The sequence below is a fragment of the Miniopterus schreibersii genome (genome assembly GCF_964146895.1).
Source record: "Miniopterus schreibersii genome assembly, chromosome: 18".
In the NCBI taxonomy this organism is placed as follows: Eukaryota; Metazoa; Chordata; class Mammalia; order Chiroptera; family Miniopteridae; genus Miniopterus; species Miniopterus schreibersii.
Genome location: NC_138121.1, coordinates 12,828,153 through 12,854,777, shown reverse-complemented (window position 1 = coordinate 12,854,777; position 26,625 = coordinate 12,828,153). Strand labels below are relative to the sequence as shown.

Sequence of the window (26,625 nt, the reverse complement as noted above, 5' to 3'; positions counted from 1 at the left end):
TTCACTCTTCAGGTGTCTTTCATGCCAACAATCCAACAATGCCCTTCCCTACACTGCCTGGATAAGTGGCTGGAGCTTATTCCTTCCCAGGGACAACCTTGGACCAATGTGGATTCCTCCCTGGCACTGATTGAATTCTCTCTTTCCAGACAACAGGCATCAGGAAGCCAAAGTCCCCGTGTCCATCAAGATCCTTGATGTCAATGACAACGCTCCCAAGTTTGCTGCCCCATATGAAGGCTTCATCTGTGAGAGTGATCAGACCAAGCCCCTCTCTAACCAGGTAACACTGCTTTCCCCTTCCCTGGCCATGAGCAAGGCATTGGGCATCGAGTTTGGTCTTGAGAGCATCAGGTGGAGCTACCTGCCGCTGCCCAGGAAAGCTGCAGAGCCCCAGTTTAGCTCTGGAAACTATGTTCTCTCATTCCAACCAGGTTTCTTAGCCAGCCAGGAATTTTTAAATAAATGATGTGCCGATGTCAGCATGGTTTATTTATGGGCCACCTTTCTCTTTCAGCCGATTGTTACAATTAGTGCTGACGACAAGGATGACACAGCCAATGGACCAAGATTTATCTTCAGTCTACCCCCTGAAATCATTCACAATCCCAATTTCACAGTCAGAGACAACAGAGGTTCGTACCAGGGTCCCTGTGCATTCAGAGAAGCCGGGGTGGGAACCAAATGGCCTGCACACTGCAGAGCACCCATGGTTTCCCCAATCCTACCAATGCCTTTCTGTCCAAGAGCAAGCAAGAAATAATAACGCCATCTTTATTTTGAGACATGGGCTCAGTTGGCGCCTAGGAGTGAGTGAGTCTAATTCTATTTTTCTTTTGTCGCTGTTGCTGGCCTTGATATTCGTGACGCAGTGGGGAGACGGAGTGGGGAAGCTTACAGGGCCGGTATGCAAACAACTCCACTTGTCATTTTTTAAGAGGCTGATGAACCCTTGGGGGGGAGTGTGGCTTTATGAATATTGATATCAAGTAGAGCATTAAAAGCAATGCGTTCAGCTTTGCAAGGTGATGGGATTTTTCCGCTGGCCTTCGCTTCCATTGCAGAGTTTGGATGCGGTGTAGCTGGGTACAGAGCTGCACCCCTGAAGGTGGCTGAAGGATGACTGGCGGCAGGGGCGGGACAAAGCGTCGCGTGGCCACAGGGAGCATGGAAGGCTCAAATGCTTTCTGCTTCCCACGGCAGATCCTTCAGGTTGCTTTTGTTGTATAGATCCAAACTGATGCAGTCCCTTGACAGAGTTGGTGGCAGAGGCAGGATGAAAAAATAAGTTTCTTGAACTCCCAGCCAGGCGATTTTGGTCTGCAGCTGTTCCTATAAACCTGTGACAATACGGGTCTGTAAAAACAGGCTGGCAAATGCCATCATCGGGCATAGGAATAAAAGGCCGTCCTCCTGAGTGCATACGTTTTCGTAAGTTATGGGCTAGCTGTGTGCTAGGTTATAGGTTGATTGCTCTCTCAGCGACTGAAATCAGGCTGATAGGATCTTACGTTAACCTAACAAGTAGTATTGCTTTCCTCCTCACTGTCATCACTATTATCAGTGTCATAAATGAACATGGTCAATGATAGGGTGCTAGAAATATTGGGGAACACTTTGTATGACTGTCTAACTGCCATGCTGTATACCTGAAACTAATACAAAATAACATTGAATGTAAACTGTAAGTGAAAAATAAAATTTAAAAAAGTCTATCAGCTATGGAGGAGTTAGATCTAGATTTTAAACCCCAGCCCTCAGGGATTAGAGCTTACACCATAACCATTGCATCCTACTGGGTGATTATTAAAGCAGAGGAGTGTTCCCCATGCCTCTTGGATTTGAGGGGATATGATCTGACCTACTTTATTATTGCTTCTTGAACTGATTTGAGCATTTAAAGATTTTTTTAAATTGATTTTTTAGAGAGAGAAGAAGGGAGAAGGAGAGAGAGAGAAATATTCAGCGGCTGCTTCCTGCAAGCCCCCTACTGGGGATTAAGCCCAAACCCACCCTGTGCCCTGACCAGGAATCAAACCTGCTGCCTTTCAGCACACGGGTCGGTGCCCAACCAACTGAGCCACACAGGCCAGGGCTGACTTGAGCATTTAAACATGGTCCTTCTAAATCAAGCACATATTAAATGAGACTAGGGGGTAGACTGTCCTAGGTGCTGTGACAGAGATTTCCGCTCCCGATGCCTTGCTTTCTGAAGGGAACATGCTCTCGAAAGCCAGGGTGTGAAGGAAGTTAGAGGGAGAGAAATGCATTTTAAAGGAACCCAACCAAACAACCTCTGATTCACTTTGTAAATGATTTCCACCATTTTGAAACAGAAACGTTACTTGGAGCTCAGTACTATTATATTTAACCTAGGATTTTTCTTGTACTTATTGGCTCTGGTTCCTGTGCACACGTGAGCCCCGTAAGGCCCTTCGAGAGAATTTGCAGAGCGCTGAAGTAGATGAGTAATTCTCAGCTGGGAGTGCATGCGCCTCCGTGGTGCACAGATGCCATGAAGGCATTTCCTTTGGCAAAGGTGCGTTTCTGCAAAGCAGGGAGACCCTGGCACGCAGTGGACATTCCTGTTCACCGAGCTGAACTGACCAAGACGGCATAGCAGTGTTTTTATCATACTTTCTACCATATGTGTGCACCTTTGAGTTTCTGCGAATCCCTATCTCCACTCCTGGAATTTTCTTAATTCCCAAATTATTTCCTATCAGCCGTGGGTTGGTAGATGGCTACATTGTTTCGGACTAGGCTTACGTCAGTTTTATGATTAAACACAACAACAACAAATTTCAACATACAATTATTTTCATCAATAGTGGGGTGTTCTCATGGACCTCTTATGCTACCACCTCTTTTATTACCTGTTTTCTCAAATACCTGTGGTCAGACATTTATCTGTGTGTTTGTATAACCCACAACTTTCACCTGAGGCCTCACTGCTGGATCTGTTTCCCGCACCCCCCCCCCCCCTTATCCCCGGACAGCTCCTGAAACAGCGGGTGTTTTCGAGGCTTTCCTCGCCGTGCCAACATCACCTCCATCATCGGCCTTGTCGTCTCGTTTTTATGTGTGCAATAATATTTAGTCGCTGTTAACCTTCTGAAACATTACACCAAGGTGTACTGTTCTCTAGGGAGTTGTAAGCACGTCCCACTATCACCATGCTTCAAGGATGCCGTCTCTATTTTCAAGGAGATTATGTTCCCGTAGATGAGCCAACCCGCTGCCCACTCTGTGTCCCCTGCCCTTTGCTATTTAAGAGTTTCATCCTAGATCGGAGCCACCACTTTTGCAGGAAATTGCTACTTTTTGAGAAAAATGACTTTATTAACTATGGCAAACAGTTAATGAAAACTCCCGTGTTTAGAGCTATTACGAAACCTTAAAGCAAATACAGTCCTATAATTATCATTTAATAGAGTTTCTTTCTACCAGCTCCTAAAAGTAATTACATATTGAAGCGATCCAAAAGGAGTAATCACGTTCCACATCCTATTAATAGCCCACTGAGCTACCAAGGTTCTGGGCCGAGACCGTTTCCCGTAGAAAACATGCGGTAATGGCTGGCGTCGTGCTGAGGGAAAGCATCGGCCTCCTTTCTCCTTGAGCGTTTACTGCACCGTGCCATGTAAACACTCGGGGCTGTGTTTGCCTAACTCGGTGTAAGCACTGGGCGTCTTTTTTTTAAAATTGAATTTATTGGGGTGACATTCAGTGATAAAATTATAAAGGTGCCAGGTATACAACTGTACATCACCTGTATACTGTTTTGGGTGCTCACCACCCCAAGTCAAGTCTCCTCCCATCACCATTTACCCCCCCCACCCTCTTCTACCTCCCTGCCCCCTGTCCCTCTGGCAGTCACCCTGCTGTTGTCCGGGGACAGACACCGGGGATACTAACGTTCAACACTGACGTCCCGCCTGGGCTGTCAGTATCGAGAAGGGTGCTGTTTGGGCAGATGCAGAGCTGATCCGCCCAGGTTTTGAGATGCATTTACTCTGAAAATATCAGACTGAACGGCATCTCAGAAAACACAGGAGACGTGTAACGGATAAGAGAAGAGCCATGGAAAAGAAATGCTGAGACCTGCCCCTCTCATCTGTCTTGTTCTTCATTAATTTGTCACCTAATTTCTCAAACAGCCCTAGGAGGCGGGCATGTTGAGTATTTTTATCCCCATTTTTCTAGATAAGGAAGGAAAAGAGGCAACAGAGGCTTCCGAGATGGCTCAAGGCGATGCTGCCAAATGAGGGAAATAACCGAAGCGTCTGAGGGTTTGGGAGGGTACTTTCTAGGGTGTGTAACACGCCTTATTACCAGTATAAAGCTCCTGTGTTTTCTAGTTCCTTCCTTTTGCAAAATCTGTTTATCTTGTAGTCAAGTAGTAACAGTCTTCAGAAGAGGCAGAATCTGAATTTTCAATTCAGTTCATCGATCTAGTTTTCCAGGGAAAGTGGGAGCCGAGGACAAGCTGTTCGTGGATTTCAGTTTTAATCACAGCCGTCCTCACGGTGGTAAACTATATTTGCAAAGAGTTTTATAAGTTTCTCTCACCACATAATTAATACATACTCCTTGAAGGAAAATTAGAAAACACAAGCAAGAGGAAATACAATTTAAAATAATAACTTGATGATAATGGAGTGGCCGGAAATAATCACGGCTATTCTGTACACCCTTCCAGACTTGCTCTCGGCATATATTTTGATCTTTAAACATGTCATAAATTACATGTCCAGTTTTTCCCCACTCACTCATGTCAGCATTTTATTCTACAGAGTTCCTAATTTCCACCTTAAGAATGTCTGATAACAGCAAGTACATTTTCACATACCGTTGCCAAATATCTAGTTATTCTTTTAGGCTGAATTCCTGGAGTGGAATTACTGGATCAAAAGATTTTGATACCTATTGACAAATTGCCCATCAGAAATATCTATAATAACCTGTTAGTAAAACAGGTGAGGTCCCATTTCCTCACCTTCAAGCTAACTCTAGATAATATATTTTTTTAAATCACTGACAAATTGATAGGTGAAATATAATCACATTTTGAAATATCAATTTCTCTCATTATTAGGAAAGGTAGGAGTTTTAAATAAGTATTGATAATTTGTTTTTCTTTGCAAACCTGCTATCTAACAAAAATCTTTGGAATTGTATTCATATTCCTTAGTTTGCAATTGATTTGTGAAGTCTCTTCATCTTTTAATGTTATTAACATCTGAGCTGTCAAACCTGTTTCATAGATTTTCCCCCACGTTTCCACACGCTTTCAGTTCTGACTGTGCTGTGTTCTCAAGTATAAATGTTGCACCTTTTGTATCATGTTTTCCCTGTTTAATATTATCCTTAGTTAGCAAGGCTTTCCTTACCCAAAGTTGATATCTACATTCACCTGTCTTTTTCTTTCTTACACATCATGTTTCCTATTTCCAGCACTTATTCATTTGAAATAAATATTCAACTTCCAATTGTTGTCCATTTCCTAAATATCACTTAAGAAATAATCAGTTATTTCCAGCTGCTTCATAACATCGCCTTTACCATCGCCTACGATTTGGGGGAATTCCATTTCTTCCCATTCTGTCTACCTACTCAGTGCCAGTCTCATCTTTTCCTTTAATGGCTGCGTGCATACATATGCCAAAATCGGATGCATATTTTCTCCTCACTATTTTTATTTTGTCACTCTTTCTTAAATTTTGGTTTCTTTGTTCCTATAGATATAATTTAGAATTATTTTAAAAAATTTTTTAAAATATCTTCATTGATTTCAGAGAGAGGAAGGGAGAGGGAGACATAGAAACATCAATGATGAGAGTCACTGATCGGCTGCCTCCTGCATGCCCCCTGCTGGAAATTGAGCCGACAACCCGGGCATGTGCCCTGACCGGGAATCGAACCCCGATCGCCTGGATAATAGGGGGATGCTCAACCTCTGAGCCACACTCAGCTGGACTAGAATTAATTTTTATGGTGCCTAAAAAGTACCTTTTTGAATTTTATTGAGTTTACCTTAAACTTATGGGTTCACCCCGAAGCATGGTCCGACTTTCCATTGAATCAATTCTTTTTTTAATTCCCTCAGGGATATTTTGTAGTTTTCTTCATTTTTGTTCTACAGATTTCTTATTATGTTTACAGCTAGCTACTTTATACTTGGATGCTGTTGTGAAGTGGATTTTTAACTTATGTTTTCCAAGTGACTATTTTTAATACAAATGGCAACTATTTTAATTAGTTACTTGTTCTAAAGTGATACAACTTCTTAGATGATTTTTCTGGATTTTCTAGGGAGACAACTATATAAAAACTTAATGACAATTTGCTTCATCCATTTTTAACATTTAGTTATTTTTTGACCAATTGGATAAATTTGCACTTTTACAATATGCATTAAATAATAGCAATAATATTGGATATTCTTACTTTACTTGCTACTTTGATAGGATCATTGGTTCTAGAGTTTCATTATTTAAAATTAAGATTTGTGTTGTGAGGTATGTGTGTTTGTGTGTTTTAGGGAATGTCCTTTCCATTATTTTATTAGAAATGAATGTCCAAGTTTTATCACAATTTTTGGATTCTAACAATAAGAGACCCTGATTTTGTCTTTTGACCTAACGATTTGATAAAGTAATTAAATTGAAACTCCTAATATTGAACGTAGTATTAATTTCCAAACCTCTTGTTTTAAACAATGATCATTTGATAAAGTAGAGAGAAAGGAGCAAGGGTTAGAGATTAAATGCTTGTCTTCACTTTTTATCCCTAGAAGGGGGTCAGGAATATTTGACACATAATTAATTCTACTGTCTCATTTTAAAAACTGTCAATTATTATATCACGTCTAATTCATGGACCAGGCTGGTATTTTGAGAGAGAACGGCACTGGCATACCGAAAGCCCATACAATTGGAGCACATCCCGAGTCCCAGGGCTGCGTGCTGCCCGATACAAAACAAATATATTTCAACTAATGTTGAAGGCCTCTCAGACCATGGAGTCACCTGGCTATTAGCACATTGTCTATTGATGAGCAGCAGAGGACAATTTTAGGAGCTTGCCATACGTTTCTATTATAATAACAACGAATGTACTCTTAGGACTTTCCAGGCAACAAATTGAAAGTGTAACCCTTGACACCTTGAAACACCTCCCCTACTTCCTTTGACCTTCCCTGCCCTTGATGTGTGTTCCACATTTAGCGCCGGTGTGGCTTCCATCAAAAGCTCGGTATTTCCTAGTTCTATCACAATCTCCTTTCTGTCCCTCCATAATCACGGGCAAATGAGCTGCTCTCATGTCCCGTGTGCCGGGAAGTGTCCTAGGAGTGGGACTTTAGCAGCGAAGAAGACACAGTCCCCGATGCCAGGGAGTTCCCAAAGCCCATGGGGCTCAGTGAGTCATAATGTGAAAGCAGAGCTGACTTCCATAACGACTGACCTACGCACAGAGGACCTGTGACTACCACGGGGGTCCCCAAACAGGCCTGTCTGACTCCAGTCTTGCCACCACTTAAATCAGTCCTTACCAATAAACATACCTGAATATGTCTCTTCTTAAAACTCTCCTCTGGCTCTCCATCTCCTATGGATTTAACTGACACTTCACAGCAAGGAATTATATGACCCGCCCCCACCCTGTGAACTTGGCCTTTACCTCCTTCCTCTTGCTACCTGGAACCTTAAGCTCCAGAAACTTCAGGCCGCCTCTCACCTGTCCATGCCCCCTGCTCCCCCTTTCACGTGTCACCGCAGATGAAGTCCCTTAGGTGAAGCATGGCCAGGGAGCCCCAGCCCCAGCCCATCTTAGGGGCTTCCTCCTCTGTGCTCCAGGACTGCTGCACTAACCTGTAGCATTTTTCTTGTCATTCTCCTTTCTAAGCAATTATTTCCCTGCCTGTTTCCCACTACAATGTGAGCTCTCTGCAGGGATTATCCCGACATTAAGTGGGTTGACCAAATGTCTGGATTAAAGTGAAAGAGTGGATGGAAAGGAACAAACGCCAAAACCATGTAATGTGCTTCAGAACTTTCAGGGATTAGTTATTATTACGGGGGAAATGGTTATGTTATGACATGCACCTCGGGCTGAGTGTTCTGAAGGAGTCAATGCACATCACCGGCCCCTCCATCCATGCATTTTTGATTAGTTCACAAAGTTACACTGGGTAGCTAGGGCTTGGGTCCAGGAGGAGATGGCCTCCGGCCTCCACACATATTTATTTTGCAGCATATTATCTCAGATGGGCCAGTTGCAGATCAAATGAGCTCTGATACGTGATACATTCAGTTTCATTGGAACTGCTTTAAAAAACACACCGCAAAACAAAACGGACCAAAAAATAAAAGTCTGCATGAAAAGCAGATTTGGCTGAGTAAGGAAGACAGCCAAGAAGATTCACCCCAACTGGACCAATTGGCAAACATCTTTTTTTTCTTTTTTTCTTTTTTTTTTTGTCTAAACTAAGTACATTTCTTTTTTTTATGAGCTGCACCAAATAACATTCAAAGACACTTCTGGTTTTTTACTTTTATAATTTGAAGATACACAAGCAGATTTCTGTGGAACTTTTTCCCCCCTTTAATTGCTTTTGGCAGATCAAAATGGCAGATGTCTTTTAATGCCCTGCCATTTTCGCTGTGTAAATAATTATGTTCCTTTCCTGCCTGAAATTCATTGCTGCAGTTTGTCCAACACAGACACAGTTTATCTGGGAACCCACCCCCTCCCCATCCAAATGAAGAAAGAAATAGGCCTTCTGGAGGGATCAGATACGTGATGCGTTCAAGGTTTCCTCCTGTCACTGACTTAACTAACTCCTGGGATTTCTCAACTCACTGAAAGACCATAAATGTTTATATCCCACTGAATTCTTTAGAGGTTTTGAACCGAGAAAGAGTTAGGCCGTATGTTTCTCTCTCCTTCCCTATCACCAAGGAGAAAATTATCCCCCACAAAAAAGTGGAGGGAGAGTTGATTCTAAGGGATGTGATAAATTATAACAATGGAAAATCTACTGATACCAACAAACAGTGTACAACACTTAGATTACTTTATACGCACACACATACAGGAGCAATTATTCCTACAGTGCTACTTACTGTATTTCATATGTTGCCCCTCCCTCAGATTCAAAGGTGTTAATTAAAAGATCATGATCACCCCCTCCCCGGTGGTGTGCAGATTCTTGACTCAGTGGGGAGACATTAGGGCCAGCAGGGTCTTGGGTCAGGCACCTTTCTTCATGAATACATCAAGACTACCTCTTCTAGAATTTACCTCATTGTAGCATTTCCTTCATTGCAAAATCCTGGGGAAATAGTAGATTTCTTTTTGCCTCTTACATGTTGGTTAGTTTTTGAGGGTGTGTGTGCCTGTGTGTGTGTGTGTGTGTGTGTACATTTCAGGAAATACTGTGAGAAGAGGCATTAAATGTGGGTCTCTATGCCATAAAATTCTTAGGTTTCTAAGAGAGGCTCTTTATCTGGCACCTGAGTCTACCTAGATCTTCCCATAGACTATGATGGGGTCCAAATAATTATTTAACCATACTGGGAAAATTTGGTAAAAAAAAAAGAACCAATATAATTGGCATGCTAACTAAAGTATTTTGCAATGAAGGAACTGCTCAAATGAGATAACCAGGTGAAGCTATTTCGCAGGAACACAGCCCACAGAATAGACACAGGCAGTGTTGATCAGGTCGGGTTCAGAAGTGAGAAGTGGGAGGAGGTGGAGACTGGAAATGGACTGCAAGATGTAGTAGAAGGAATATCGTTCAGCTCTTCATTCAGTTAACACCAAGACACGGCTAAATGCGCCAAGGGGAGCAAAATAAGGTCCCTGCCCTTAAGGAGATTACTGTCCGGTGAAGACGACAGACTTCCAAACAATCACCACAGGCTGAAACGTGCAGTTTTGGGCAGGACTACAGGCAGATGGAGAGTGCATATGGTGCTCAGAAAGGCAAGAAAATAAAGGTTTCTACCCAAGCTCTTATGTTCACCTTTAATCATTAGCAATATCAAATATAAATAATAGAAACTTTAAAAATATTATTTGAAATTACTATTATTTCAGTCCCTCAGACTGAAGACAGCAAATACTGGCATCGAAAATTAAAATTGATTTTTCAAACATCCCAACTCTGAGTATAAAAAAATATAAACAAACTTTCCGACAATGTCTCATGTCACTGCTCAGCAAGTATACATCTGACACTTGAAAGCTTCAAACCCCACTGGACTTTCAGGACACACACACTCTGCTTATACTGCACACGTGTGCTTATGTATACATATATTTTTCATCATCCTGGTAGTGCTGTTGCTGCGCTTCAGGGGAAAATAGGGAGGGCGCAGAGGGAAGGGATCTAGTAACGACTGTCCCGCTGGTGACTGCTGCGTAACTGACCGTCTCCAAGGGCTGGGAGCTTTTCATGAGGTACCTAGACTACTTGGTCCCTTGAGGTTTGAGCAGAAAGGGTACAGTAGATCGATTTGGGTCAGAAGTGAACAAAATAAGAGCAAGGCTTGGCCTAGATTCTTCAGATTGTTTACAGTCTTAAAACAAGGGCCCCAGCCCGATTCAGCCAGGGCCTTTCGCCACCGGCTCAAGAGCCTCTGACGGGTGAAGCAGCGGGGAAGCCTGAGCCGGGCTGAGGAGGACAGGGGAGAGGTGTGAGCAAGAGCATCGTGAGAGCTTTAGGGCAGCTTCCCCGCCCCGACGTCGGGGTGAGAGCAGAATGTACTGACCCTTTATAGCAATGCTTCCTCTTTTCAAATTATTAACATGCAGGGGCCGTGCCCATATTCTGCCCATTTTTCTCTGCTCCTACTTCTTTTTTTTTTGGCTAATAGAAGGTTGGCACCCAGTTGAGGACTATTTCCCCATCATAATTTTCCTTTTTATTTATTTTTTAATTCGTTAAATAAATGGTGAATTTTAATAACCAGTGACGTTAACAAAAGTTGAAGATACTGCCTTAAAAAGCTTTGTTTGTGGCTGATGGCAACCAAGATGGTAATTAATATCAAGAGTCACATCCTAGGAACCAGTAATTATAATAAAAAGTCATATTCAATGAACCAGGAATCATGAGGCATTTATCTTAGAAAAGAGTCTGATATTTGAAACCATTAGGTAAAAACAAAAATAGTATGTCAACATTATACCATGAGTTGGAAAAATTGCAAGCAATGTAAGAACGCAAGAGTAGAGTATTAGATCATAGAGAAATTAATGATATCTTTTTGGAGAATTTAATAGCATTGTGAGATTCTCAGGAAAGGTCCAGGAAAAAAATCATGACACTAATGTCCTGCTTGCTTTTTTTTCTTTTAACATGGCATTATATCGCCAAAACGTACTGGGTCAGTCAACTATAATTTCCCTTTCTATTGTCAATTGTATGTGCCCCTCCATTGGGCCACATTGTCACGATAACCTTTAATATGCATCCCCATTCTCAGGAACCTTTACATCGTGTTAGCGTAACGACAAAGTGTGCAGGCAAAAACAGCGTATGATTAGCAGTCCAGGTTGTAGGCATAAAAATCAGAATCTTGAATTTATTTTCCATTAACAGGACACTATAATTTGTGCATGACATCTACCGGTAATGAATGGCCCCGTTTGCAAGTTTTTGCCTAAGTGGAGGGGAAATAATGGAACTGGTTCAGTGTCTGTAGCCAAAGATGAGAACATTGGGTGTCAAGATGAAAAACCGAGGTGCTTGAGAAGCATTTTCTTACCTTGGGAAATACGTTGCCCGGACTGAACAGTGTGGACTGTGTCCTTACCTCTGGGTGACGCGGCCCTCGGTGGAGGCGGTGAGCTGCTTTCCAGGCTGCGCTGACATTTCCAGGAATTCACTTTCCTCTCTTTGCCAATAAGCTGCTCTTCCTCATTAGTCTCCTGCTCAAAAAAGGAGAAGTTCCAGAAAAGAATTAATATTTACTGCACATCTCCCACAGCCAGGCACTGTGCTAAGTACTTTTGTAATGAATATCATCAAATTTAACCCTAAAATTATTGCTTTCTTAGATGAGAAGAGAGAAACTCGGGGCATTTACTTAATGTGTCTAAAGTAAGTTAATGAATCTGTAGATGATTCAAGATTCAAACCAGGTCTGTGTGACCCTATAGACTAAGAGATTTGCTCTTTGGAAGCTTTATAAAGGAGAAAGATCTAAGAAATCTCTTGGTGGATATTTAAAATTAGATACAGTTGCCTTTTTCTGCCTCCTCTTATTAAATGTGGAGCCAATTTGACACGTCCCTGAAAATCTGTCATCATGGAACCTCTTTTTCCCCTTGGGTCACCCAGAAACCTCAGGAATGTGTATGTCCCAAGTGAGGGGACCCTCTTAAATACAGATAGAGAATAGCTGGCTAATTAAAAGTAACAGATGAAAGGGAAGCTGTAGTCAAACCTAAAATGCAAAATTGATTTCCAGAATAGGGCTCCTGTTATTGGTGGTTTTTTTTTACCATTTGTTTTTCTAGATTTGCTTTTCATGAAGTGCCTTTCCACTGTGCCTCTTTAGTGAAAGATCGGTGGTCAGAGTGGACCACAAGAAGGACCATCACAGGCCACAGCACTGAATCCTCTGAAATGTCCCTCTGGAAGAAAAGCTCGTCTTCCCAATGGTGCTGGGCCGCTTGGATCTAGAGGGAAATATTTTATCCACTCAGGCTGCATGGGGCACCCAGGTGCCCAGCCAGGCTGGTTAAACACCTTTCCCATCCCACATTCACCCTGCACCGATTCTCCAGCCCTGGAGGGTCTCAGGACTGGGTGTTACTTTTTCTGGTAGGATCCCTGAGCCCTCTGGAAGCACAGCACGAGAACAGCCATCGGCTTTTATTACATTATTCGGTTCCAACAATAGTCCTGTACTTCAGGCATGCTTGATGTCAACCAGGGTCCTCATTTTAAGAGATGAGTGAGGGAGGCTCTAAATGGGACAAATGACTCCTTCTAAAGTGTATAATTAGTATATGCCCCAAAAGAGACCCTCAGCCCATTTATTTCCCACCTCTGGAGCTAATCTTAACGTTCCTATGTAAAACATATTTGACTAGGAGAGATTAAAAAAGAGTCCTCGAGATTCCACTGATCTATCGCTCAGAGATTATAAATGTTCCAGTCAGCTGGGGACTTTGATGAGCTTTTGTGTGGTGGTTTCAGTGAGTCTGAGAGGGATCCGCTGTTCAGAAAAAGGAGCATCTTGAATTCACAGGCTGGTGTCCTGCTCAGATCCGTGGTTTCCATTAGTGTTTGATTTTCATTTGCTTTCATGTGTAAGCCAGCCTGCTGGGATCTGGAGGGACAGTCTTCCGTGGATGGCACAGTGCAGGACAGACTTTAAATTATGGCTTCCACAGGTTTAAAACACCAGAACCACTCAGCTCGCATTTCCTCCAAACCAATGCCGAGAGGGATAGGGTGGAACCCAGTAAATGAACGAAGAACACTGGGGATGTCCCCCACATCAGAGAGGTACCTTTAGCCAAGCCATTTTACTAATGAGCTTTCCTTCTTACATTTTTAATTTTCACTTTTATTCATGATATTGTTAGTGACATTTCAGATCATTAAAATGGGGGTAGACAGCGTAGCTTAATTTGCGAAAGTCTTACTGAACTCCAAAGAAATCATGAGAAGGGGAAACAACGTATTTGAAATAATTTATTAGGGATATATAAATTATTTTCTAATTGTCAAGCCTAGAACAGCGGTATAGCCTAGAAAGGACCAAAACAGTCAGGAAACGGAGCTTACAGTGAACATTTTATTCGACCCATTTAATTTTAACGTTTTCATGATTTTCCGTAGTATGTACCATTTTCCTCCAGCGATAAGAGCAATGGATGTCAGTCACACACAATTCAGGAAATACAGAGACCAGGGCTGGCTCTTCGGCCTTGTCGTGACTGAGATGTTGGCAGCGAAGGGCCGAGACCCTGTCGTCACCGGGCTGGTGCACACACTCTACCTTCCACTACCGAGCCCCTGCTCATCCCTAAGGGGGACTCAAGCTGCCGTTTACATGTGTGTTTTCTCCCACAGAGAATATATTACATTTCCTTAACCTAAAATATATCAATGTAATTTTGAGATTCTAACGTATTTTCTCCTACGACAAGAGCTAATTCACGGTTCTGTCAGTCCATTGAGAGCCTGCTAGCTATTGGGCCATCATGTTGGGGTTAACATTCATATCGCTATAAATTACTGACTCTTAACTCACAAACAGAGGCAGGCCAGCCACACTGAGGATCCGTGTGTGTGTGCGTGTGCGTGTGTGTGTGTGTGTGTGTGTGTGTATGATTTGATGGAACTGTTTTATAGCACCAGTGTTTCCCCCCAAAGCGTACAGCCTGGGAAACATAATTTTGGTGTGTCGAGAGATGCAGAACAGATGAGGAGGGAGCATTTGGGGACATAGGTTACAGAAGATTGAGAAATATATGAAAGCTAACATCTGGAATTTTGGTTCAAACTTTTCCCAGAACACAGTTACATCACTTGTTCAACAAATATTGATTGAATGTCTGCTCTGTGTCCAGCACTGGAGAGAGGCTGAGAGGGATCAGATAAAATCCCCATTCTCCCAGAAGTTCATGGTCTAGGAGACATCAAATAATGACAGAGTAGCGGGATTGCAATTTCTCTAGGAATATACAGTGTTATAGGTCACAGAGGAGGTGACAGAAGAGGTCTAGAAAGGCCTCCCTGAAGAGATGACTTTTGGATTCAATTTTGAGGCCTGAGGAGTTCACCTGCCCTGATCAAAGGAACGGCTCTGGGGGCATTAGAGCAGCGGGTAAAAAGACAAGGCCTGTAACTGAGTGCTCTGCCTCGGGACAGCGGTGACTCTGACATGCCAGGCTGACTTGGGACCTGTGGGAAGGGGCTGGATGTGAGCCTGGGAGGCAAGATCAGGTCTAGATTTGGGCAGTGTGTACAGGTGGGCTGTGCTGTGTAGGCGACAGAGAAAACCTGTAATCAGCCCTGGTGGGTGCGGCTCAGTTGGTTGAGCGCTGTCCAGTGCACTGAAAGGTTGCCGGTTCGATTCCCAGTCGGGGCACATGCCCGGGTTGTGGGTTCTATCTCTGGTTGGGATTTGTGTGGAAGGCAACCGACTGATGAGAAACAACAGTTTCTCTTTCTCTCTCTCTGTCCCTCTAAAGTCAATAAAAACATATTTTAGAAAATTAGAGAGAAAACTTGGAATCATTTTAAGCAGGACTCATTTTAAGCACGTCCCACCCAGTTCAACTGGGTGCCTGATAGTGTTTGAATTTCAAAGACAGTAAAAACCTGCTGCTGGGTTTTATAAAATATTTCTCTTAAAGAAGATATTTTCCTGTAGGACGAGGTTGGAGGGTGGGCAGGAAAGCTCTAAAAAACCCCACCAATAAATGAACAAAAACTGGCCAAAGGCTTATCATGAAGTAAGGAAAGTACACAGAAGGAAAGGAAGGGGTTTTTGTGTGTGTGTTTTCCCACTTACGTATTTATTTATATCCTGTACTAACATAGGCTATGTGGTTGAAGTCCACACTTGCTTGTATTTGATGAAGGACAGCACCCAACTAGAAAACGGTGTGGTTATCTCGTCAATAAAGGCATCCTGTGTCCACCAGATAAAAAAGAGCCGATTTCTGAGTTTTGTTCCAAAATGCAGAGAGGTTATTCTGTGCTATATTCACACCAAATGACTGCAGCACCTAGAGACACTGAGAGTAAAGGACAGGTGGCGAGAACTGCTTGTTAACCTTGGCATTGGGAGGAGCACCCTCAGACCCGCCAGGCTGAATGCAAAGATGTCCAGGCTGTGATGCGAACGGTCGGCTCTGAGAGCTCACCCTGTCTCCCCTCTTCCGACAGATAACACCGCTGGGGTGTATGCCCGGCGCGGGGGGTTCAGTCGGCAGAAGCAGGATCTGTACCTCCTGCCCATCGTGATCAGCGATGGTGGGATCCCACCCATGAGTAGCACCAACACCCTCACCATCAAGGTCTGCGGGTGCGACGTGAACGGGGCCCTGCTCTCCTGCAACGCCGAGGCCTACATCCTGAACGCCGGCCTGAGCACGGGGGCGCTGATCGCCATCCTGGCCTGCATCGTCATTCTCCTGGGTAAGGGGTCCTCCCGTCACCTGCAGGGAGGGCCTTGCTCCGTGCCCACCCTTGAAACATAGATGTTTTTCGAGGGCAGCCCGGTTACCAGAACTATGCTGTACACTGTGGGTAACATTGGCGACAAAGAGGCAGTTCCTGCTCTCGTGCATTTTACGGGATGGCGTGTGGGGTGTGAGTGGGGGAGGCAAGTTAACAAGCAGAGGGGAAGGGGGAGAAGGCTGATGATGAAGTTGCCAGGCCTCACAGGACTGCATAGCAGAAGTGTTGTCAAGAACAAGGCGCAGAGGAAGGTCCCCGTAGGTGAGCGGTAGGGCCAGGTACAGCCTGGGCAGGTGCAGGCACTCATCCCTGCATCCCAGAGTGATGGGGGGCCCAGAGGGCTCTCAGATCGCCTGCCAAATTCAGCCACAAACATTTTCTCCAGTGTTGCTGAGTGTGTGTGTGTGGGGGGGGGGTGCTCTAATGGGACAGTGTAGAAGCCCCCTGTGAGGAGGCGACAGATAAAGAATTAAGCCTTGTCTGAACTTTCCCTACAAGCGGCTCTGTTCACTCGTCCCAGGTTGCCTGAGCTTAGGGGGATCCCTTCCAGCAGAGGGGAGGGGACAGAGTTGCTTCCTCTGGACTTCCAGCTGATGCAATTTTCCTATATTCAAACAAATAAGAGAAGACTTGTCTCTTGGGGTCTCTCTAAACGTTCCCTCCCGTGTAGGGTGGTTTGAAGAGGCTTCAGCCGTGCTTATGGTGACATTTCTCATTAAGACAGAGTAGGTCAAGGCGGACCCCACCCCCAGAGCTCTGGGCAGCTGGGCCTCACCTCCAGGGAAAGGCCGGGCCTGAGCGCTCTGCATGTGCCTCTAACCCCCTGCCCTGGGAGAGGCAGCTGTCTTCCTTTGCAAAAAGGAACTGGCCTCAGCCATTTTTAAGAGGCTGCGGATCACATATTCAGGATCTTGCTAACTCTTCGGAAGATGACTTCCAAATCGTGTCAGATTCGTTTGCACCAAGCTCAAAATAGCTCGAGAGCGGTTTGCCTGGATGTGCCGCGGGCCCGGCGGGCCTCTGCGGGCCTCTGCGGGGCGGCGGGCGCGGGGCAGGTGTGCGCGCCTGTGGGGGTTCTAGGGGGAGCCCCCCTCGCCGAGACCGGCCCGGCTCTGCGCCCCACGGCGGGCAGAGGACCCGGGCCCGGTGGCCCCGGCCTGCGCTCACTTCCCTTCTCTTTCCCTGCAGTCATTGTCGTGCTGTTTGTGACGCTGAGGAGGCAGAAGAAAGAGCCCCTGATCGTGTTTGAGGAAGAAGACGTCCGCGAGAACATCATCACCTACGACGACGAAGGGGGGGGAGAGGAGGACACCGAGGCCTTCGACATCGCCACCCTGCAGAACCCCGACGGCATCAACGGCTTCATCCCTCGCAAGGACATCAAGCCCGAGTACCAGTACATGCCCAGGCCCGGGCTCCGGCCGGCGCCCAACAGCGTGGACGTTGATGACTTCATCACGGCGAGGATACAGGAGGCGGACAACGACCCCACGGCGCCGCCCTACGACTCCATCCAAATCTACGGCTACGAGGGCCGCGGCTCGGTGGCCGGCTCCCTCAGCTCCCTGGAGTCCGCCACCACCGACTCGGACTTGGACTATGACTACCTACAGAACTGGGGACCTCGTTTTAAGAAACTAGCGGACTTGTACGGTTCCAAAGACACTTTTGATGACGACTCTTAACAGTAACGATACAAATTTGGCCTTAAGAACTGTGTCTGGCGTCCCGAAGAATCTAGAAGATAGGTAAACAGGTATTTTTTTTTTTTTTTTTTAAATCAAGGGAAGGCTCATTTGGAACAAGCACCGTTTTTACAGAGAGGATGCATTTAATAAAACCGCGAGGGCATCGAAGCGGTAAATACTGTGAAGTACCTTTGCTCGCAAAAAGGCAAACACTGACGTTGTTGATCGGCTTCCCCGGAGGAAAACCACTTGGCGTACAAGAATATTTAAGTGAAGGAGAAGCCCGACGGTGAACTTACAATGAAGGGAAATCGTTTCTGTGTTATGAACATCTAAGTCTTTCTTTCTTCCTTTTCTATTTTTTATTTTATTTTATTTGTCAAAGAAGCTTCCACAAAATTAGAAAGGACAACAGTTCTGAGCTGTAATTTCGCCTTAAACTATGGACACTCTCTATGTAGTGCATTTTTAAACTTGAAATATATAATATTCAGCCAGCTTAAACCCATACAATGTATGTACAATACAATGTACAATTATGTCTCTTGAGCATCAATCTTGTTACTGCTGATTCTTGTAAATCTTTTTGCTTCTACTTTCATCCTAAACTAATATGTGCCAGATATAACTGTCTTGTTTCAGTGAGAGGCGCCCTATTTCTATGTCATTTTTAATGTATCTATTTGTACAATTTTAAAGTTCTTATTTTTAGTATACATACAGATATCAGTATTCTGACATGTAAGAAATGTTACGGCATCACACTTATATTTTATGAACATTGTACTGTTGCTTTAATATGAGCTTCAATATAAGAAGCAACCTTTGAAATAAAAGAAAAAGATTCTTTTTTAATTCTGGGTTTGATTCTTCACATTGGAAAAATTAAATCTTTCTAACGACCCATTTCTATTCCTAATTCAAGATGTTGATCTTTTAATAACCCTACTTATGATCTGTTGTACCCCGCTGCTTTTGTCGTTTATTTGAAATCAAGCCTGTTTTGCAGATGCGTTTTCAGATAAGATTCTGTAACATCCTGTGAAGCTTTGCACGTTCTCATGTGAGCTCCCCGGCCTCTCTTCGCGCACATCTGGAACAGGAGGATGCTAAAGATCTAGGTCAGTCTATGACTTTGCAGTATTTGTTACATGATACGCATTTATCTTATACATCAGTAACTCTATGGTTACGAGAGATGAATCCGAGAGGGAGTGAGGTGATCAGAACTGTAACGTTCAAGATGTAGATTTTTATGCCCCACACCGAGCATTTGGGGCTGGGGGAGTGAAGGGTCGAAAATATAAATTTGCCACGAGCAGTTATCCGATCTCCACTGTTATTCTATATTCCCTTACTTTGATCTGGCCAGGGTGTCACCATGACTCTGGCAGTTTAAACTGCTTACTTTTCCTCCTAACTTTAACTTCTTTTACAAGAAGGTGCTGTTATAAATTTTGATAAGAGAAAGAGCAATTCATTTCCAAGCCTTTGTTTTAAAATACGGCTTTGGGCCACAAGCTCGGAATGAGGGCGGGGACCGTGGTGGGTTCTGAGGGTGAAGGCCGCTTGATGGTGAGTGAGCCTGCAGGCTCCCGCAGTCCCCCGCAGTTCCGTCCAGCTGCCGGGGACCGGAGCTTCCACGAAGGTCATCGCACCTGCTCAGTTGGGCCGAAGGTCAAAAAGGTAGCAATACTCGGGGGGAAAGACCACACAAGGTCATGCTGCAAGTGCTTCCCTCTTTGCCCCTTGCTCTTGGATTGCAGACAATTTTTAGAACAATCTTTTTCTTTTCTTTTTTTTTTTACTTTATTGTGAAAGTTTCTTTGAAGCATTTCTTGATAGCTTGCTACATGCTATTTTTATGACTGAGTCAAAATGCATACAAAGAAAAATGTTTCTATGAAAGTGCTCACTTCCATTTACTTTGCATTTAAGTCAAGCTGTCGGAAGACTTCAATGGAATCAGTTCTGCGGACAATGTCCCTTTGGAATCTTTCATTTCGGTGAAGGATAGCACATTCTCAACACTTCCATAATTGCAGGTTTTGCTCATTTTTTACATAGTTTTTGTAATCCAAAGAATATTTTGCTAGATTTGCACAGCTTTCCAACTGAATCTGAAATGAGAAATCACTCAAAAGGAGTATGAATAGTATTTAACCAAGGACACAGCCACACGTAACACTGTCACCATGAATGGTCTTTTTTTCTACAACTGTGTTTGGATTCAATTTGACAAGTATGTTTTCACATTTTTATGTTTAAGTATTTTAAAAAAAGGCTGTGTTCTTTTCAGTAGTTAAAAATATTTGTTTTTCTTATTTTTCTTTTTATCTTTTTTTTTCCACTTTAAGCCTCTATTGTTTGTAGAATCCTCTTAGAAGCCTGGAAATAAAATGTCTTTTCTGATTAGTGGAGTCCTTTCTCATTTGGAACGCATTGTCTTAAAAGCAATCTTAGTTTCAGTGGTCCTTCCTTATTTTGATGTAAAGTGACTGCTGCTTTAACGACATCGATTCAGCTAAAAAGAGTAGTGGGTGTGGCTTGCATTCATCATTCATTCATTCATTTATTCATTCATTCATTCATCAACATCTTATTTTGCAGACCCTGTGCTAGTGACTTAAGGATGCAGCAGGAATCTTGCTACCTCCCTTGACATCCTTCAATCTTCCCAAACCTGTTCCAAAATATCTACCCTGTTGTCTTATAATCACCTACTTATTTATGTGGTTACCCACCTTCCCACACAATGTAACGGAGTATTTCCCCTTTTTCAGGATTGAGGGAACAGAGTGAATAAAAGGTAGAACAGGAGATGGTGAGGTGCTGACCGTGGATGGAGGGCAGGCCAGCCACGTGCAGAAGTTCCTTGATGGATCTCGTGTTTAGCTAAGTTATGTCTTCTAGGCCATTATTCCTGGAAATGGTGGGAAAATAGGAGAGCAGGTTGTCTACATCTTCTGGAGAAAATTATTAAAGTACACACTCATGGGGCCCGGAGAGAGTATGGCTCTGTGTGCCAGGTGGGACTGGGTCAGCAGTGTTTGAAATCGCTCTGGGGTAATTGTGTGACATCCTTCGTCTCCTTTTGAGAGACTATAGGACAGTGAGCAATGAGCTGGGATCTCTGAGCAGAAGAGTGTCCAAGTCTACCTGGCAGACAGTGTGGAGGACACTTGAGGAGCATATAAACCTAGAGGCTTGCCGGAGGCGGGGTTTAATGAAAGTCAAAATGCAATACACAGAGGGCTTAAAATAATCCGGGAAGCTGAGGATGGAAAAGAGGCAGAGCTTCTCTGCTCCTGCACCAACACCAGCTGGGCTGGACCTCTCTCATCTCCAGCCTGGATGATCAAAGCAGCCTCCGAGCCGCTGTCTACCTCCAACCTCTTCTCCCAAAGAAGCCAGGCTGAGAGGAACACACAACTCAGGTCACTTGACACCATAGCTGAAACCACTTCACTGGCTTCCCCGAGTCTCCGAACAAATTCCAACCCCCTTACTTTATTGTCATCCAGGACCAGGGCCCTGCAAACCTCTCCAACGTCATCTTACTCCAGCCTCCTCCCAGGACACTGTGCTCCAGCCTCACGGGCCACCTGTCAGGTCCTCATACAGACAGAACGTGTCCCCTTTTCCATCTAAAGTAAGTCACCCTCTGTTGGTTTCTTTTGTATCAGTTACAATCCACTTTGCTTATTGGCTTTTCAAGTGTCTGTGGGCAGCCCCAGCACAATGTAAGCTTCAAGAGGCAGGGATCGGCTTCTCCCTCTCCCACAACACCTCGAGCTCTTCCTTTCCCACTGGGGCCAGGCCGGGTGGCTCCCGCAAAGAAGGGTGGCGAGAAGGGCCATTCTGCCATCAACGAGGTGGTGACCAGAGAACACACCGTCAACATTCACAAGCACATCCATGGAGTGGGTTTCAAGAAGCGTGCCCCTCGGGCACTCAGAGACCTGGAAACTTGCCATGAAGGGGATGGGGTCTCCAGATGCGCGCACTGACACCAGGCTCCAGAGCTGCCTGGGCCAGAGGAAGAAAGATCGTCCCGTGCACTATTCGAGGACAGTTGCCTAGCAAACGTAATGAGCACGAAGAGTCCGCAAACGAGCTCCAGGCGTTGGTTGCCTACGTACCTGGCACCACTTTCAAAGATCTACAAAGAGTTCATGTGGATGAGAACTGCTGATTGTCGAATAAAGTCTAAAATGGCAAAAAAAATAAATAAAAGAGAGAAAGGGATCCTGTTGTCTAGTATGCCCTGTGGTGCCTGAGATATAACTGGCGCACAATCAAGACTTCTTGAATGAACGATGGGCGATTTATCAGGATTTGATGACTGACAAGAGAATGCCAGTGTGGTTTTAAGCTTCCCTACCTGAGAAGCTGAGTGGATTGTGATCTTGGTGCCTGGGACTGTGAATTTAAAAGAAGTGAATTTGGTGGAAAGAAGTTGAATTAAGTTTGGGTTGGGCGTGTAGATCGCGGGTGCTTGTGCGACAGCTGGATGGAACTGTCTAGCAAGCTAACCAGAAAGAGGAAGCTGCTGCGAGCTCACTGCTGAAGCAGGACTGGGCAGGTGGAGGAGTCCTTGGACGGCAGCTGCAGCCTCAGGAGTGACTGTGTCTAACGGTTTCGCTGCTCACTCCCAACTTTAAGGGAGTATTTCAGTGGTGAAGGGAGTCCCTCTGGTGTTGAAGAGTAATGCTGACTAGTTTTATTAGTAAGGATAATTAGTAAGCATAAACCTTACCCTTGTATGTGAAATGCACTGAAAAGTAAGGAGGGAACGTTAATTAATTCACCAATACTTTTCTTCAATTAGTGAGACTTGTTTGAGCTCATACTATGTTGGAGAGAATGTCCTGGATAGGAAACACTGACCTCATTCCTGTAAGAAGACAGAGTATGTTCTACAGTCCCCACGTTTCAGTGAAGGAAACTGCAGACCAGAGAGGCTAAGCATCTCTCCGGAAAATGCACAGGATCCCATTTCTCCCCTTCCCCCTTGGTCAAGGGCCTTCTCTCCTTTAAACTTATAGAGCCCACCGCAATGAGTGTTCTCCATAGTCAGTGACTCACTGAGGCACTGGCAGGAAGAAGTCGGGATGGTGACTCCCCAGCCTCCGTGGGTTCAGTCATTACTTGGAGCAGCCACTGACCACAGAGCTGGAGGACGGGATGTAATCACACATCGGAGTGCCCAGCCAGCCTTCCAATGCCCAGAGCAATACAAGGGACAGGATTGTGAACTCTTTCTGCAGGGCTCTGCATCTTTCTGCAACATGAATGGTGAAAATCAAATATAAAAGAAACCAATTAGGCATTTTATAGCTGTTTGTATTATGTTTCATGGAAAAAAGTTTGATGTTTCATTTTCTTTATGGGATTTAAATTGTGTTAAAAAAAAAAAAAAAAAAAGTCAATGGTAGAAGCCTCTGTTAGGTCCCTATGGCCTGGGAGTAGGAACTGAATTTTCATCTCAAAGGCTAACTCATCTAATCATTTTCTTTGATTAGAGGCTACCATCTTCTTAAAGGGGCCTTCTTCATCTCAGGTGTTTTTATTCATTTTAAACATGATTTTATAGTTCTTTGTCACTTTAATCAACTGATTGCCATTACTTGGTCATCTCTCACAGGCTCACAGTGGCAACACTAGCCTAAGGGTCGTCCTGTGAGGAGCTCAGATCTTCAGCTTGAGAGTGAAAGCAGTCTACCTCGCGCTGGGTGTGACATTCAATACACCCCTATGGATAAAGCCTGGCTCTAGTTCTTACTTGCTGTGTGACCTTGGGCAGGTATCTTGGTCTCTCTGAACTTCATTTCCCACAAACATGCCATGCAAATAACAAGTCTTATGTCGCCAGTGGTGGTAAGGAATAAATGAGCTCATGTTCCTAGAGCCACGAAGAGTTCCTAGGACAGGGCGACCCCTTAATATAAGGCAGCGATTCTATCGTTAGTGTGCACATTCATCTCCCAGTCGCAGGGTGCAGAACGAATGTGAGGGAAGGGGTTACTACCTCGTGACCCCCTTTTTCTCTTCAAAATCAGTTCACTGTCTCATTTCTCTCTCCTGAGCCAACAATAGAACATGGCTTAGCACATAGGAGTTTAGTTTAGGGAACTGTTGATCAACAGTTTCCTACCACCAAAAAAATTAAAAAAAAAGCAAAAATCTGATCTTCTGGCTGGGCGTGGCTCAGCGGTTGAGCATCGACCTAGGATCCAAGAGATCTTAGTTCGATTCCTGGTCAGGGCACATGCCTGGGTTGCGGGCTCGATCCCCAATTGGGGGTGTGCAGGGGGCAGCTAATGGGTGACTTTTGCATCACTGATGTTTCTATCTCTCTCCCTTCCTTTCCCTTCTTCTCTCTGAAATCAATAAAGATATATTTAAAAAAATAAAAAAATAAAAATATCTGATCAATGAATTCACTTACTTAGACTACAATATGTAGCATAATATTGGCAAGGCCAACAGGTAACATAATTTTTAAAGGTCTTACTGAAGAAAATGAACCCACAAGATTATGAATTATATTTAATTAGATAGAAATGACGTATTAAACAGTATCTGAAATTTGGATAACCTTTGTGACCCCCAAGAAGACTCATGTAATGTGACCCCCGAGACGGAATTAATATGCTGAGATGGACTCCCCATGGCGAATCGATGGCCAAAAGTTTATGAAGGATGAACCTAGGGGCGACATGCTGACAGGGGCTCCTTGCCCCCTCTGAATACTGGGAAGAATCTCAGGCTGAACTCTTGGCCCTCAGCTCTGTGCCCGGCTTGTTTACACCATGTGAGTCAACCACTGTGGAAAACCCAGTTTCATCTTTCCACCAACAGCATGAGACCCACCCCATCAGATCTACACAGACTGAGCCTCATTTGTACCCATTCCAACCAGTCAGAGCTGCACGGCTTGGACACCTCATTTACTAAAACAGACCTAACTGGGAACCTGGAGAGGAGCTTAGGTTGCTACCTGAATCTGTGTCTCCTGGGCTGCAGCTCCTTTTGCTCAAATAAATGCTTTTTATTCTCCATTGCCATCTAAAATGAATGTTGGTTTACACCTTGTCAAGAATTGCACAAACGTTGGCATTTCTAATATAAAGGAATTTCATATTTGATATATTTTTGCTCGTTTGTTAAAACAATAGTGCTCCTTCTTTCATAGACATAATCCTTTGAAAATATTTAGATTTGCAGACATATAATTTTCATTAGAATACTTTTTTTTATAACATTTCTGATGAGTTTAATTTAACCACATTTTTACTTCATTTAGCTCTCGGGAAATTGGAAATTATTTTATGCTATGATAATTTTCTTTTTTTTTCCCAAGCACTAACTTGGATGTGAAAGAAATAGTAGTGCTTGGAAACGTAACTGCAGCCTTCTCCGCCTGGCGAATTAGGAGAGAGGTGGGATGAAGCTGTACCCACCCAGCTCTTTGGTTTGCGGTAGTCGGCCCAAGGTGTGCGGAGCTGCGACTACCGGCTCTCTGGCTCGGAAAGCGGATAGGTTTAATATCTCAGACCACAGCCCCAGTACTGCAAAAAATACCACTATCCTGTTGTCTTCCAAGTCTATTTAATCTCCACGGGGCATGCCCTTTCTGCCAAACCAAAGGAATTACACCCCAGGCGTTTGCCCCAGAATTTCCTATTCGGGGCTGCACTGGAATTTAGGAGCTTTCGGGAAAATGGGGAAACCGTCTTTAATCTCTATCTCAGTGTAGTCTTGGCTTGCTTGTGCAAGCCACAAAGAAAATATCTAATGCCTACAGGCTCCCTTCCTTAATCCCTCTGCAACCCATCTCCTCTGACTGAGGCCCGGCTCCTTGGGGCAGCTCGGTCAGACGGCCACCACACCGCTGTGCCTTAGCTGAGAGTGGAGGTGGCGCAGTCAGTGCCCCCCCCTCCCTGCTATTACTTCTTCCCTGGGTTTAATCTTGTGTGAAACAGTCTGCAAAGCTATTTGACTTCAGGCTATGTCTGCTTTCTCCAGCACAAATATCCTTGAGGCTAGAAGCACAGAACATTCTGGCAGCCCTTTTTAAAACTGAATTGAGTGGGACAGAAAATATAAGGAGAATCAGGTCTGATTAATATTTAGTAAAAGTAGTCTGTGCTAGGTCATCCTGGTGGCGGGAGGGGGCAGACAAAGCCATGGCAGACCAGTCGATACATGTATGGTTCTAGTTAACGTTGTAGATCATTGTAGAGCGCTACGTGGTGGGGGGGGAAACATGTATAAATGAGGGGAAGCAGGAAGGAGCTGCCCGATGGGGGGAAGGTGCTCCGGTCTCTGTCTGGCCGGGGAAGGCGTCAGCCAGATGTGAGAGCTGAGGGAAGCCCTGATGGGAATGGGCAGCTAATCGCGGGACGCCGGGTCTCACACACTTCCAGGCAGTGGGAACAGCAGGAGCAAAGGCAAAAGAGGAAGGAGGAAACATATTTATGTGAAATGTTTTAGGTAAGGGGGTTATGTATTTAACACCCAAATGGCTCGTATAAATCAATAAGGTGCTAACATATAAGTGAGTAAAGATTATAAATAAATTACCAGGGGAAAAATGCAACTGACTAACAACAGCCCGGAAAAATCATGGATAGGATGCCACCAGCTAGTAGTCAGATAAATACATACTAAGCTAACGCAGCATTTAAACCACTATACGTCAATGAAACCAAA

At 44.3% G+C, this 26,625-nt stretch overlaps 1 protein-coding gene and 1 pseudogene across 4 annotated transcripts in view; both read left to right on the top strand.

The window, feature by feature from the left end:
- CDH11 (cadherin 11) overlaps positions 1–18,762 on the top strand; it is a 119,917-nt gene extending 101,155 nt beyond the window's left edge. For all 3 annotated transcript variants that reach the window (XM_081119670.1, XM_081119672.1, XM_081119671.1), the window contains 4 exons: positions 150–283; positions 518–635; positions 15,926–16,177; positions 17,408–18,762. In XM_081119670.1, coding sequence (XP_080975796.1) covers positions 150–283; positions 518–635; positions 15,926–16,177; positions 17,408–17,904 — 1,001 coding nt within the window. In that variant the 3' untranslated portion in view covers positions 17,905–18,762. The remainder of the gene's footprint in view (positions 1–149; positions 284–517; positions 636–15,925; positions 16,178–17,407) is intronic.
- Positions 18,763–19,434: 672 nt separating this feature from the next.
- LOC308548044 (large ribosomal subunit protein eL31 pseudogene) lies at positions 19,435–22,102 on the top strand (annotated as a pseudogene). Its single transcript has 2 exons — positions 19,435–19,593; positions 21,639–22,102. The product of its transcript is annotated as a large ribosomal subunit protein eL31 pseudogene (transcript).
- The last annotated feature ends 4,523 nt before the right edge of the window (positions 22,103–26,625 follow it).